The sequence below is a fragment of the Phoca vitulina genome, unplaced genomic scaffold (genome assembly GCF_004348235.1).
Source record: "Phoca vitulina isolate PV1807 unplaced genomic scaffold, GSC_HSeal_1.0 scaffold14, whole genome shotgun sequence".
NCBI lineage: Eukaryota > Metazoa > Chordata > Mammalia > Carnivora > Phocidae > Phoca > Phoca vitulina.
The window spans coordinates 4,752,787-4,768,018 of NW_022589717.1; the positions used below are offsets into that span (position 1 = coordinate 4,752,787).

The following is a 15,232-nucleotide window of genomic DNA, read 5'->3' on the forward strand; positions in this document are numbered from 1 at the left end:
TGCTTTCCAAGTCCTCGTGCCATTTAAATGACATATGAAATATTTCTTTACATTATCTCTTTAAGCCAAGAGATACAAAATACAATGTGGTTGAAGAAATCAGAGACAGAACTTTTTTTTTTTTTTTTTTCCTTAAGGAAGAAGCTGAATGTCAGGATCCATTTTTGTCACCATAAAATCTTGCATTTCCAACAGGACAGCAGCATGCAACTTCTCCAGATTTTCTTACATTGGTAGCATGCACTTAGAAAGAGATTTTTTTTTTTTTTCTGAAGGAAAAGTAAATGCTAATGAATAAAAATAATGACTAATACAGACCAAAATGCACATTTTTTTGGTATGAATATTTTGAAAAGTAGCTTTTTAGAGATTAAGGGGCTTGGCAGGTAAAATAAGTAGATTAAAAAAACAGTGAATAAGGAGAACAAAATAGACAAGAAGAGAATGGCTGTTGTAAGTAAGCAGGCAAGTTATTTGGATGACAGGAATACGGTCTACTTATACAGGCTAGGAAGCTAGTCAGGAGGGACTGTTACTTTTCATTTAGCTTATCGGTGACTATGGCCCCTGGTTTTCTTCTTTCTTTTTTTTGGCTCACTTTCTGACAGTTTCTTTCTTTCTCTCTTTTTTTCTCTTTTTCTTTCTCTCTTTCTCTCCCTTTCATTCTTTCTCTCCCTTTCTCTTTCTTTCTTTCTTCTCCTTCCTTCCTTCCTTCCTTCCTTCCTTCCTTCCTTCCTTCCTCCCTTCATCAATCCACCTCTCCCTTCTCCCTCTCTCTCACACACAAAGGCAGCTAGATGATATTTAAAAAAAAAGAGAGAGAGTTGGGTAAATAGGATTTCAAATGATTGGAGAGGAGAGTATCAGGAGTGGGTAGCAATAGCAATGTGAGGAGAGAGGAGAATATGTAGAATAGATAGAATCTGTTCAGATAAAAAAGAAGTTAGGTAGAGAGAATTTGAGATAGAAAAACAGAAGGAAGCATACTTGTGTATAATTGTGTTGACGGTATATTTAAAGTATTTCACAAATCTCCCTTCTTTTACTGCAATTGTGTATCTCCATATTTGGAGTTCTGTGATACTGTCAGATGATGGACTTTATGTTTGTTCCAAATCAATTCTATTGTTTTGGCATATAGTTCTTTTGTTTTTGTTTTTGAGTGAGGCCAAGTGTAGTGTACAGGGTTGGGATGAGGGACTCAGAGCTCTAGATTAAAAAGTAAATAAAATAAATAAATCTGTGTGTAAATCAAACCAAGCAAAAAATTAGCATAAAAATGAGCATGATGTTTTCTAAGTTAGGAAGGATATAGGAGCCCGGGAGAGTGTTATTGGGGAGAAGCAAAACATTAGAAATGTTACAATGGGAACTTGTGTTCTCATTCACCAGACTCCATGGTGTATTCTAAAGACTCTCTTATCAGAGCTGATGAATGAAAGGGATGCCACGGTTTGATCAGGTAGGAGGGAAACGCAGAGCTGGGAGAAGGCTCTTCCCAAGAATTCTTTCCAAAAGGATTCTGGCTCTACCCAAAGAGGGGTTGCTGTTTTTACTGTGTGTTTCATGAGACATTGCCCATTTGATGAAGTGTTATTGTCATTTAACCACAACTTTCTTTTCTTTTCCCATCTGAGTTTGGTACTGAAATATATTATTATCTAGAGAGGCCGCTTTAATAAAATAGTACAATAGGAATAACGTATGTAAATGTATTAGGCATATTTTCCACAAAGCAAAAATGAACTGATTTTTAGTTCTACCAGCTGTGTTTGTTGCGTGTAGAAATAGCATCTGATCCGAGTGACAAAATAACCTATCCCTCCTTTCATCCCTGTCACTTGATACACAGTGCCACTTCATCCCCCGGCCCAGGCACCAGCTCTGTCTGGCAGCATGATGGGATTATGCTCTCTGAACCAAATGTTCATCTTGCCTCATAAATTATTTCATTTTCTAAAGTACTCAGAATACTGGAAACTTGGTAGCTGGAAACTGGAGTAGGAGCATCCTGTTACCCAGTGTTCTCCTGGGCAAAGTCAAAGAAACCAAATACCCCTTAGATAAATTATGAAAGGCAGCCAAAGTGAAGACTGCCCAGACACCTCATTATTAAGAACTCACTCGTTATTCATCATAGTTTTCATCTCAATAAATGATATAAACAATAGACATGCTTTCTTCTAAAATTCCAGTGCGTTAGAGATGACAGATGAAAGAATTTCTTTTTGTCGATTTTCCCAACTATGCTTCATTTTTACCTCAGCATTGATGTTTCTTTTTGCAAGTAGTTTTAACCTTTTTTGATCACTCTGGACCATTTACTAAACTGACAGATTTTTTTTTTTTTTTTACGCTTGCCATTGTGATTAAATTAGAAGTAATTAAAAAAAAGGTGTACTTTACTTAAAATGGTTTTTCACTCCATTATTATCTCAGTCGGGTTCTGGAAGATAATTTTATGCATCTTGAAAAATTAGGTATGAATATAATAACACCTTGCAAACTATTGAAACAATCGAATGTGAAGGTATATGTTACCTGAATTTGTAGAAGCAGTATGGGTTAAGTGTACTCTGATACAGCCAGACTCTTCAGCTAGTCTGTTGGCTTCAAATTGATCATTATTTTAAGGTTTCATTTTATTTTGATTCTGTTTTTATTCAAGCACATCATAGTTTAATTGTACATTCTTTTTAATACATTTTACAGATTAAAAATGGCAAAGTCCATTTTACATCAGATGCAGGAATTGCTGGGAAAGTGGAGAGAAATATTCCTGAAGTGTATGTTGCCGATGGTCACTGGCATACTTTTCTAATTGGAAAAAATGGAACAGCCACAGTACTGTCCATCGACAGAATATATAACAGAGATATCATCCACCCTACCCAGGATTTTGGTGGCCTTGATGTGCTCACTATATCTCTTGGAGGAATTCCACCTAATCAAGCTCATCGAGATTCTCAAACAGGTAAATGCTTGTGTTGAGCAAAGGAAAGGTAATATTGTTCCCATCAAAGTAGTGGGACTGCTGAAAATATCCATTATGCAGATTCTAAGACTATCATAACTATCCTTAGAAAGCCTATATGATTGGCCGTCACTTGCTTTAGCCATTTGCACTTGCTCTACCAAGTTCATAATTCAGCCCACGGTGCTTCCCTTGTCCACCAAACATTTATTTATTCATTAATTCACTTACTCATTCATTTGTTCACTCACATGACAGATATTTTATTGAGCCCCGTACTTGGCACTGGGAGTACAATGGTGGACTAAATAAATAGCTACTCTCTTCACATGACACATGGCCAAGTAAGGAAGATGAAAATCAATGAAGTCATTATACAAGTAAATATATTATTTTAGAATATAATAAATGTGAAGAAGGAATATAGAATTCTAAGAGATTTCCAAAAAAGGAAAAAAGGGAAACTTGCCTGCGAAAATGGCATTGGCACTTCAATCTGAACTATAAAAATGAAGATGGGAGAGTATGAAAGCTTAATTGATATTGATAGAAACCTTAACAAAAAGTAGATTAAGTCAAGATCACAGAAGCTGGCCTATTGGCATATTGGAGACTGATGTCACAGGTAAAGGATGAAGTTGGAGAATGAAGCAGGGCCTTCCAGACCATGTCACATTTTTGGTCTTACTCTCAGGACAATGGGAAGTCACTAAAAAAGTTCTCTTAGGAGTGTCAAGATTAGATATGCAGTGATATTAAATATCTTTCAGGTTACAACATGGAGAATGCATTGGAGGAGGACAGGAGTGCACTTCCATAAATTAGCTGGGATGATATTGTTGTGATCTAGGCAAGGTATTGTGTGAGTTTTTAACTAGTGTGGTGGCAAAGGAGTTAGTAAGAAGTGGATAGGTGAGAAATTCTTTAGGAATTAAAATAAACCAAACTGTTGATGGTTTTGGTGAAATTCAGGAAGGTTTCTGACTTGTGAACTAGAAGAAGGGCAGTGCCACCGAAAGAGGAAACTGCAGAGCAGTGCTGAAAGAAGCATGTCTACAGGAAATATCAAGATGGTGGTTTGAGACCTTTGGGGTTTGGAACACCTTTGCGAAAGACTTTTGGATAGGTGGACTATAATCAGAAGTAGACACCAGCTGGAAATACATACTAGGAGTTAGCCGAGTCAAGCAGGTAACTGAAGTATGGAACGTGGATGTGATAACCTAATGTGAGGGTGTGGAGTGGAAAGAAAGCCTAGAGCCTTAGCTTAAGCAACTCTGGGAGTCAGTGGTTGTTTAGAGGAAAATGAAACATAAAAGAGACTAAGTCATAGAAAGAAAATCTGGAAAGTAGGAACAAAAGCAGATGTTACAGAAGCTCATGGAAAAAGAGTGTATCGGGGATGGAAATACCACTACAGTGGAAGGATACCAGGAAAATTTAAAAATGCAGGGGAGAGTAATAGACTTAAGGCACAAAAGTAAAAGTCCAGGTCATAACTTGTTCTTAGATACTTAGCTTATTTTAGAATATGGACGATAATTCATTTGGATGTTGTAGGAAACAAACCAATGTAAATCATACTCTTTTGTTAGTGTCAGAATAGATTCCTGGGCTCTCGTACAGGAGCATGAACAATATTAGCACATCCAAGTCCAACAAAGAGTTTCTCAACTTTAAAAAAATAATAATAATTATTTGCCTCTAAGGAGCCATTTTAGATGGTTTTTTCTAACTTCTGCCGTTCCCACCTCGTGAAGTGTTCATGCCATAGTTACACTCGATATCCGCGCTCTAGAGGACCATAAAGCATTGTAATAGCTTTTTCTTTTGCTCTCCAGGAGGAGCCGATGTTCTGCTCCTTGGGAGCAATATCGCCTCTATGGAGAATGCATGATATCTAATGATTAAAGCTATTTTTTGTTGTTGTTCTTTTTGCTGTTGTTGTTCTTTATAAGTATTTCTTAATACCTTTTATTTCTATGTATTTCTATGTATGCAGTTCTTGGTCTGTAGACTATAAAAATAGGACAAATAGATAAATAAATAAAAAGAGGGAGAAAAAGAAAATCCAGGCTGAGTCATTCATGAATTTTCAGAAAGAGCAATATCTGAGCAATTCTCTCCATACTTTTGTCACGGAAATCTTACATACCTTGAGCTATGTTGTAAGACGCACAGAGTTACCGTCTTCCGACTGGGCGATGGCTCTGAGACCGTGGTTTCTAAGCTCTCATGACATGACTGTGCAGCTTCTTTTTACCAGAGTCCCCGAGGGCAGCGTTTTAAGTCTTGGTTTTCTCTACAATGCCTCACAGCTCCTTCTTCGTCCCGCAGGTTTTGACGGCTGCATTGCTTCTATGCTGTATGGTGGCGAAAGTCTTCCTTTCAGTGGGAAGCATAGCTTGGCCTCCATCTCTAAGACAGATCCCTCCGTGAAGATCGGCTGCCGCGGCCCGAACATTTGTGCCAGCAACCCCTGCTGGGGCGACTTGCTGTGCATTAATCAGTGGTACGCCTACAAGTGCGTGCCTCCTGGAGACTGCGCCTCGCACCCATGCCAGAATGGGGGCAGCTGCGAGCCAGGCCTGCACTCTGGCTTCAGCTGTAACTGCCCGGAGTCGCACACTGGGAGGACCTGTGAGACGGTGGTGGCCTGCCTCGGAGTCCTCTGTCCTCAGGGGAGAGTGTGCAAAGCTGGAAGTCCTGGAGGCCATGTCTGTGTTCTGAGCCAGGGTCCTGAAGAGATCTCCCTGCCTCTGTGGGCCGTGCCTGCCATCGTGGGCAGCTGCGCCACCGTCCTGGCCCTCCTGGTCCTCAGCCTGATTCTGTGTAACCAGTGCAGGGGGAAGAAGACCAAAAGCCCCAAAGAGGAGAAGAAACCGAAGGAGAAGAAGAAGAAGGGAAGTGAGAATGTTGCTTTTGATGACCCAGACAATATCCCCCCCTACGGGGACGATATGACTGTGAGGAAGCAGCCTGAGGGGAACCCGAAGCCAGACATCATCGAGCGGGAGAACCCCTACCTCATCTACGATGAGACTGACCTTCCCCACAGCTCAGAAACCATCCCCAGCGCCCCCTTGGCTTCTCCGGAGCAAGAGATAGAGCATTACGACATCGACAACGCCAGCAGCATCGCCCCTTCCGACGCGGACATCATCCAACACTACAAGCAGTTCCGCAGCCACACGCCTAAGTTTTCTATCCAGAGGCACAGTCCCCTAGGCTTTGCGAGGCAGTCCCCCATGCCCCTCGGAGCGAGCAGTTTGACTTACCAGCCTTCCTATGGTCAGGGCTTGAGAACCAGCTCCCTGAGCCACTCCGCTTGCCCAACTCCCAACCCCCTGTCTCGCCACAGCCCAGCCCCGTTCTCGAAGTCCTCCACCTTCTACAGGAACAGCCCGGCCAGGGAATTGCATCTGCCAATAAGAGACGGAAATACTTTGGAAATGCATGGTGATGCCTGCCAACCTGGCATTTTCAACTACTCCACGAGGCTGGGAAGGAGAAGTAAGAGTCCTCAGGCCATGGCCTCGCATGGCTCTAGGCCAGGGAGTCGCTTAAAGCAGCCAATTGGGCAGATTCCTCTTGAGTCTTCTCCTCCGGTAGGACTGTCAATTGAAGAGGTGGAGAGGCTAAACACCCCTCGCCCTAGGAACCCAAGTATCTGCAGTGCAGATCATGGAAGGTCTTCTTCAGAAGAGGACTGCAGAAGGCCGTTGTCCAGAACAAGGAACCCAGCGGACGGCATCCCAGCTCCAGAATCTTCTTCTGACAGTGACTCACATGAGTCTTTCACTTGCTCAGAGATGGAATATGACAGGGAAAAGCCAATGGTGTATACTTCCAGGATGCCCAAATTATCTCAAGTCAATGAATCTGACGCAGATGATGAAGATAATTATGGAGCCAGACTGAAGCCTAGAAGATACCATGGCCGCAGGGCTGAGGGAGGACCTGGGGGCACACAGGCAGCCGCACCAGGGGCTGCTGACAACACACTGCCCTTGAGGCTTGGGCAGCAAGCAGGGAATTTCAACTGGGACAACCTTTTGAACTGGGGCCCTGGCTTCGGCCATTATGTAGACGTTTTTAAAGATTTGGCATCTCTCCCAGAAAAAGCAGCAGCAAACGAAGAAGGCAAGAATGGGACAACGAAGCCGGTCCCCAAAGATGGGGAAGCGGAGCAGTATGTGTGAACTTTATGTACTGGCATTATAAAAATCGAAAAACAAGGGACACTCAAACCTTTGTAAGGTTGCCGACTAAGGAGGGTCCCGTTTGCAAAACAGGCCAGTATGGACTGGTGTTTGGAGGGAAACTTTAAAAAATAATAACCACAATGCTGCTGAAACAGACTCAACGCAAGTCTTTAATTTAAATATGCTTGGTTGAATTTATTTTCCTGCATGCATCGTATTTTGTAACTAGTTATGTGGCATGCAGCCTTTGGAAAGTTTTCTCTTATTTACCAATGTTTGATTTGTGATTTTTTAAAAATCAATACCGTTGCCATTGCAGAAATGAATTTGTGCTTTCTCAGTGGGGTATGTGTATCGTTTCCATTGTATTATCATTGTTATGTTTTGCATTGCAAGATCCTTGAGGTTTAAGCAATCCTTGTAAAGTGTAGAAAGGGCCCTCCTATCCTTGAATGAAAGACTAAGTATTAACACTTCAGAATTATAGATTCCATATTCGATGTTGCTCAGAAATGTCTGATATTTGAGTTAAGTTTTACATGACAGTGGGTACTAAAGTTAAGTCATTTTGTTCAGCACTTTAGAACTTTCCTACAAAATCGTGTTAAAACTTCTGAGTCTTTTTTTTTTTTTTGTAAACCGTTCCGGTCTCCTGACCTTCATCAGGCTTCCACTAGGAACAAAATGACTGCGTCTTAGAACACTGCTCCTTTCCTACTGTGGAATGATATTCTCAGCGGCACTTCTCAGAGACACTTTTGGAAGTTATTTATTGAAAAATGTTCTATGCTTTTAAAATTTTAAAGAATCCACTTAAAGAAAGCCTATGATTGGACTTATTTTTCAACCACTTAACATCTGTCCCAAGTACCCAGTTTTTATAATTTATATAAAGTCAGTTTTCAACTCTTCTTTCTTTCCACCATTTTGTAGATCATTTTTTAATACCGTGTAAAAACTTTTTTTTACACCTAAGCTGTGTTTTTGATACTGATATTTTCCTATGCTGAAATGTTTTCTTACTTTCAGGGAAGGTAAGAAAATACTTTTTTTACATTTGTTACTTATGTAACGTTCATATTTTTCACATTTTGATATTTGTAACATACTGTATGCTTTCTACTTGTAAATGCCAACAATAGAATTAAAATATTTATTTAAAATACTTTGCATTCATCGAGTGATGTTAAATTTTCATCTTTCTATACTCTTTTATGCCCAATTTGAATAATCTCTACTTGTCAATAGGCAAGGTGAACTATGAATGGGCGACATCATTTTCTTCTAAAAAACCTCAGTGTGGATAATTGCCAGAACAGATATTTTAAGGTCACTTTAGTACATTCCTACCTGTCAGAGTTCTTGAAATTCCCTAGGGCATAATGAGTCTAGACAAGATTTTGTCTTTGGGGATTAACTTTGTTATGAACCTGGTTTAAGCCTTCAGGCAATAAATGTTTGGAAGTTCCCAGCAGAGTATGTTCACTGAAGGCCAGCTTTAGACCAGGCTTATAGTTATAGGAACAGCAATGAATTAAACCTAATTATGGAAAATGTCTGGGTCTCATTTTCTCCAAGGACCTGGCCCAAAATGTTCTAAATCGGGTGGTGGATAGGAAGAATGACAGTGAAGTCTCTGCTACACAGAACTGTCTTTAATTTATTGATCACTCTGCTGCATAAATTCTAAACACATTTTGCATGCTATCCTAGCCAAGACAGACCTCTATTTTCAAGTAGTCACCCAAGAGTGAAACAGTTCAGAAGAGACTAGTCCAGAACAAGATTCGTTTGTGTATAAAAAGTTACATCTGAAATAGGATTTCTGCAAATCACCTCACAATCTCAAAATTTTTGTAATTAAATATCTGCCCTGTAACTAATATTTGTTCAGAATATTATCCTCTAACATTGGCTGTGCCATACTGAATAGGGATTTTAACAATATGTAGAAGTTTTGGGTACATAAAATATGTAAATGTTTTTAGGAAATACAGTATTTTTAAATTAATACCAACAGATTGAGATACATGCCAGAATTATTTTGTCATTTAATAATGATGAGATTTTTTTTTTGTTTGTTTCAGAATAGGAAATAAAATGTGGGTTTAATCTAAATTGTAACATTCCTACAGTGCAGTTTAGAGACTGAATGTAAGACACTAATCTAATTTTCTTTTTTTTGTCACCTGTGATGAGCCAACATGTTTTAGTATTTCCCTATGAATTTTAGTATTATGAATTTATGTGCCAAATATGGGAACACGCTGATTGCTTTGCATAACTCAAAACAGAATACTTTTTTTTCTCAAAATCTCTGAAGCAGCTCAAAATGTCTTCAAGGATATAAATTGTGTAACTGAGAACAGAGCTAAAAGTAAAAATGATAACCATGATTATAGCTAAGGGTTAAGAGGGCCGAACCTGATGCCAAGACTCTGTATTCTAGGTCTCTAAGAATTCTTTGTGAGATAGAGAATTATTATCCCCTTGATTAATCAATCCCAGTTTAAGAATAAGATCGGAGTTTTATAGGGCAGTTTCTAGTCTTTGGTTCTTCTTAGAAATCTTTTCCATTGAAGGAAGAACTATACTTGTAGCAAAACAAATCAGAAATGTATGGAATGCAAGTCTCACTTCAAATGGAGATTAACATTTAATGTACTGAAATAGAGGAGTGACAAAGCATGAACGATGGTGGAAGTGGGACAGGGATTAAAGGCAGATTGACAAGGTAACACTCTCCAAAATTAACAGTGAGTAGGTACCTGCATGCTCACATTTAAAATCATGACCTCCGAATTTTAATTCAGCCCCTGCTAGGGTTCATTGGATTGCCTGCAATCCAGTCACTCTGGGGCTTTCTTTCAGCTGCGCGCTGAAGATGCCGCAGCGAGCACGTTGTCAGGAGCAGCATGGGAGCATGCCCACGCGGGATGCGTAGGTTTAGAGCAGCAACGCAGCCCAGTTCTTAGGTCTTGCTGTTTGCTGTTGTCTTCAAGGTTGTTTCTGGAAATTCCTAAATTGGCTGCTATGGTCAATAGCTTATTTAGATAAATTAAAATCATTGTAAGGGAATGAAGATCAAAATGAAAAATGGAGACAGCTTCTCTCTCTGATGCTGCTATCACAATGTTTACCAACGCCGAGGTCGGTGAGAAATATAACTGGCCTAAACTATTGAGAGTGATGCCCCTTATAAGTATTTTATTTACAGTCGGAGATAAAATACATCACCATGCGGCTTTATTACTTCCAAACATTCCATCTAAGAACAAAGCACTATTTTAATGAAAATGCATTTTTATTTATTTGGATTCAACATCATGGTAAAATTAATCTGTAAAAGGTGAAAATGGCTTTAAAATTTTGAATCGATATCTCAGCAATGCACTTTTTCCTTAATTTATTTTATGTCTTATATTTAATTTTAAAAAGCATTTCAAGAGGACTAAATTTGCCCTTCCCTAGGAAAAATAAGACTAGAGATGAAATATATTTTAGCGTACATGTATTAGAGCTTACAGCGTGAAATAAAATATTAAAGTCTATAATTAATGTGGTAAATATTCCTTAAAGACACTTTGAGTGAAATGTCACAACATTAATAATGTATACTGTTACTACTACTGAGCCAAGCAGTAACAGTTTATCAGTCCAAAAGTTATAAGCCAATGTTATAATGAATTCAACATTTTCATTTATTGTTAATGAGGGAAAAGACATTAGGTTCTAATAAATGTTGGTGTGAACAGATGAATACCAATAATCCAATCCTAACATCATCTATGTATCTCTGACAATCATTGCAAATAAATATATTCTGGACTAAAGACCATGAAGTACAATATTCTCCTTCAACAGAGAAATAAACTGAGCTATAAAGGTCAGTGTCCTGGGTAAATCTCTTTAATCACAAACTATAATTAGTGACCTTTACATGCCAGGCCCTCTTCTAAATCATGGGATAAAATAGTGAAGAAAACAGACAAAATACCTCCCTCAATGGAACGGACATAGTAGTAAAGGAAAGAGACAATCAATACAGAAATGCAGTAATATTTATGCAGTGTGATATCTAGTGGAAATAAGTGCTAGCGAGCCAACTGAAGCAGGGGAAGGGCTAGATATTGATTTGGGAATGTGTATGCTATTTTATTTTATTATTAATTTTTTAATTTACTCAGTTGATTTTTTTTAAGATATTTATTTACTTATTTGTCAGAGAGAGAGAGAGAGAGAGAGCACAAGCAGGGGGAGTGGCAGGCAGAGGGAGAAGCAGACTCCCCACTGAGCAGGGAGCCTGATTTGGGACTTGATCCCAGGACCCCAGGATCATGACCTGAGCTGAAGGCAGACACTTAACCAACTGAGCCACCCAGATGTCCCCGTTGATTTTTTTTTTTTTTATCATTATGTTCAGCTAGCCAGCATATAGTACATCATTAGTTTTTGATGTAGTGCTCAACGATTCATTAGTTGCGTATAACACCCAACACATGCCCTCCTTAATACCCATCACCCGGTTAGCCCATGCCCCCTCCCCCCCCCCTTCTGTATGTGTATGCTATTTTAGACGGGTTGGTCAAGGAAGACTTTTCTGGAAAGATGACATTTGAGCAGAATGCTGAATGAGGCAGAAGAGCAAGCCATGGATTCTCATGGATAATGCTGCTGTGGGCAGGGCAGTGGATGAGGAAGCCCAGAGTAGGAGAATGTTCTATGTTGGAGGAACAACCAGAGAGTGAAAGGCCAAATCTTTGTCTACACATCAGCAAAGACTGCACCACAAGAATCTTAGGGATGAATGGTAAAAAGTAAGAATAATAATTCATAACAGGCCCAGAAAGAATTATTGTGGAAGCAAATCTTCATGTATATATATTACCTGGTGAAATAAGAGCATCTCTAAATGCAAGGGAAATCCTGAGAATGCTGCTATGTACTCACTCTGCCCTGGTGTCTAAGATCCAGAAGACAAAAGGCGAGATGTGTATAATGGAGATAAATGTCTATTCTAACATTGATTGATTCATGCTATCCTGGATGACCGATCCAAATCTGTAGACACATCCACAGGAAGCATGTTAAGATGTATGAAAATAAGGCAGTCTGTTTCCTTATTGCTGAGATATTAACATGTCCAAAGTATCAGATATCTACTGATTAGAAAGTTGCAGAAATTTCTATTTTAAAAATCAACTTCTATTTTTATGAAGTGGATCATTTGCAAGAAAAAATTTTCAAACAGAATGAGATTTATATTGGTGGGGAATGAGTGATGGTGAACAAAATATCTCTAAGACACAATGATAAATCTATGTCTGAATTCAAGGTAACTACGGCTTGTCCAAAAGTCTCTTGCTGAGTCCATAGTAAGTGAAGTTCACCTCTATCTTTGCAATGCTAGTAAACCTTTTTTAAATCTAAGTGAAGTGTGGATTAAGATTTAAAGACATACTTTTGGCATTTACCATAAAAACTCTTGGAGGAAGTCTTTTTATGTACTCTACAGTGTGCATATGTCAAACTCATAATTATGTTAGGATTCCTGTAGGCAATTCTGACAAATGTGACGTCATATAGGTAACCTAAGGACTCCTTGAACTTATTAATGGAATATGCTGAGTGGATGACAGACTTTTCAAATCCTCATGTAATGTGTGATATATTCAAGGTAGATACACTGAAAACATTTGTGAGAGAGTCTCCATATCTGAAGATATATAATTAAAATAAAAAAGACCCACAGACTGCTTAAAAATGCACTGCACAAAGGCAGATAATTTCCAGGTGACCCATTTAGATGCTTCCAATTTTATTAGTTTATGAATCAATTTACCAAACTCCCAAATCAGGCTGCAAACTATAGAGTATAGTCACCATGGTATTCTGGCAGAAAGTTAGGATCTTAATCTGTGTACCATTTTAGCCCAAATAAAATAACCAATGATGTACTAAGTTCTTTGGCAATGTTACTGAGTTCCCTATTTCAAATTGAAACCATATTGTGTATGGTACAGACATTGATCGAAATAAGATTCCATTTTGCTAGGGCAGTCTGCTCACTCAGGTCATCCTTTTCTTACCCTATTCACACAGTCTTAAGCCAGAATGCTGCCCAAAACAGAGTTACTGATACTTGACTTTGAAGTCTAAAGTAATACATCTAGGGAAATATCTCTTTAGAAAAGCAATATGAATAAGAAAATGAGGGCAGCATAACCTACCCCAGAAATGAGTTAATTCTTTTGGAGCTATGAGTCTGAAGGAAAGAAAGTTATCCTGTATTAAATCTGGGGTAATTTTCATCGGAAAGTCAGATGATGAGATGGACTCTTCATGGGAAACTGATAAATTTGGAAAATGGCTTTGGATAGAAAAGAACATGGAAAAAAAAAGAGCCTGCTCTCCTTTGCTTTGGCAGAACTGTCAATCAAGAAACTTGAGTCGAGACGCCCGGGGGGCTCAGTCGGTTGGTTGGGCGTCCAACTCTCGGTTTCAGCTCAGGTCATAATCTCAAGGTTGTGAGATGGAGCCCCGCTTCAGGCTCTGTGCTGGGCACAGAGAGATTCTCTCTCTCCTTCTCCCTGTCCCCTTCCCCCCATGCACGTGCTCTCTCTCTCTCTCCCTCCCTAAAATAAATAAATCAATCTTAAAAAAAAAAAAGAAAGAAACTTGAGTTGTCAATCATCTGCTATACAACAGAAAACCATTAATGTCTCAAAAGTATTTCTTCTAATCCATGCAAAAACTTATGATAGCAGATGCTGCATACAGTGATGCATGGATCTGGGGAGTGAATCAAAATCAGATTTTTTTTTTCTTTTAGGTTTTTAGACAGTGAGTATATAGTAGTGTTCTCTGATAGAGGATGGTTTGGACAGTCAGTATTAAAACATAGAAAATAAGTACATTTGCATTTGAAATCTTCTTAATTTATACAACTTCAGATCAAGAACAGAGTGAGTCCAAGAAATGCTCAACAGATTTTTAAATGGCAAAGCCAATTATCTACAATTTAGAGGCAGCTTTCTGTCCAAACTAAGGCACAGTCCCTGGCCACTCTGCATTTAATGCACTTATAAATAGATATTTACGGATTAAAAGCATAACTATTCCCTATAAATTAGCTTGTAAGTGTGTCTTGGTAATGTATACAGTTTTTAATTTGCTCAGCACTGTGTGTCAAGCACTGGGAAGAACTAAGCAAATAAGATGATTTTTGTCTTCAAGAAACTTGTGAACGTTGGTGACTAAATGCTCCCTTTTCCAAAACACAAATTTGCATAGCTCTGTTTTCAGAGAATAGTGTCAGTATTTCCACAGACATCTCTTTTTTTAAAAAAAGATTGTATTTATTTATTTATTTGAGACAGAGAGAGTATGAGCTGAGAGAGGGAGAAGCAGACATCCTGCTGAGGAGGGAGCCCGATGTGGGGCTCGATCCCAGGACCCCAAGATCATGACCTGAGCCAAAGGCAGACGCTTAACTGACTGAGCCACCCAGACATCCTAAAATTTCTGTTTGTACTCATGTGCATTCCTCGTGCAGTAGTCTCCACATTCACTATACTCAATAACTTCCTGAACCTTGAAAAGTGACTGCATTTTCAAGAGTAACAAAACTAATAGATTTAGTGACCTTTAAAGAAAATTTTAGGCAAGTTACTAATATTTTTTGGTAGTTCCTACATTGTCTATTTAGGTTGGACTTAGTTAATATCCCTGGTTTTGAAAGCAATTGCCCTGAACTATTATCAACTTTGTTCTATCATATGCTACTTGTTTTGAAACTAGTTTGTTTGTTTTCAGGATTATATTTTTTCACAAAATTTGGTGTCATCCCCAGTAAAAAAGTATGTAAGGTTATCCAGAACCAGCATGTTTTGCTGAGTTTGTGGTAAATGGGACTGAATCTTAAATATTAAAATCATTAAAAAAGTCAGTACATGAACAAGATTAGTTTAAAAAGGAAGTAAAAGCAGTAACGCTAACAATTTAGATCTGATATCTTATGAGTACCACTCTTTGATATCACATACAGACACAT

The 15,232-nt window shown here is 38.7% G+C and overlaps 1 protein-coding gene across 1 annotated transcript in view; it reads left to right on the forward strand.

Annotated features, from left to right (window-relative positions):
- FAT4 (FAT atypical cadherin 4) overlaps positions 1-8,338 on the forward strand; it is a 174,968-nt gene extending 166,630 nt beyond the window's left edge. The window contains exons 16-17 of the mRNA XM_032412791.1: positions 2,713-2,974; positions 5,312-8,338. Coding sequence (XP_032268682.1) covers positions 2,713-2,974; positions 5,312-7,176 — 2,127 coding nt within the window. The 3' untranslated portion in view covers positions 7,177-8,338. The remainder of the gene's footprint in view (positions 1-2,712; positions 2,975-5,311) is intronic.
- The last annotated feature ends 6,894 nt before the right edge of the window (positions 8,339-15,232 follow it).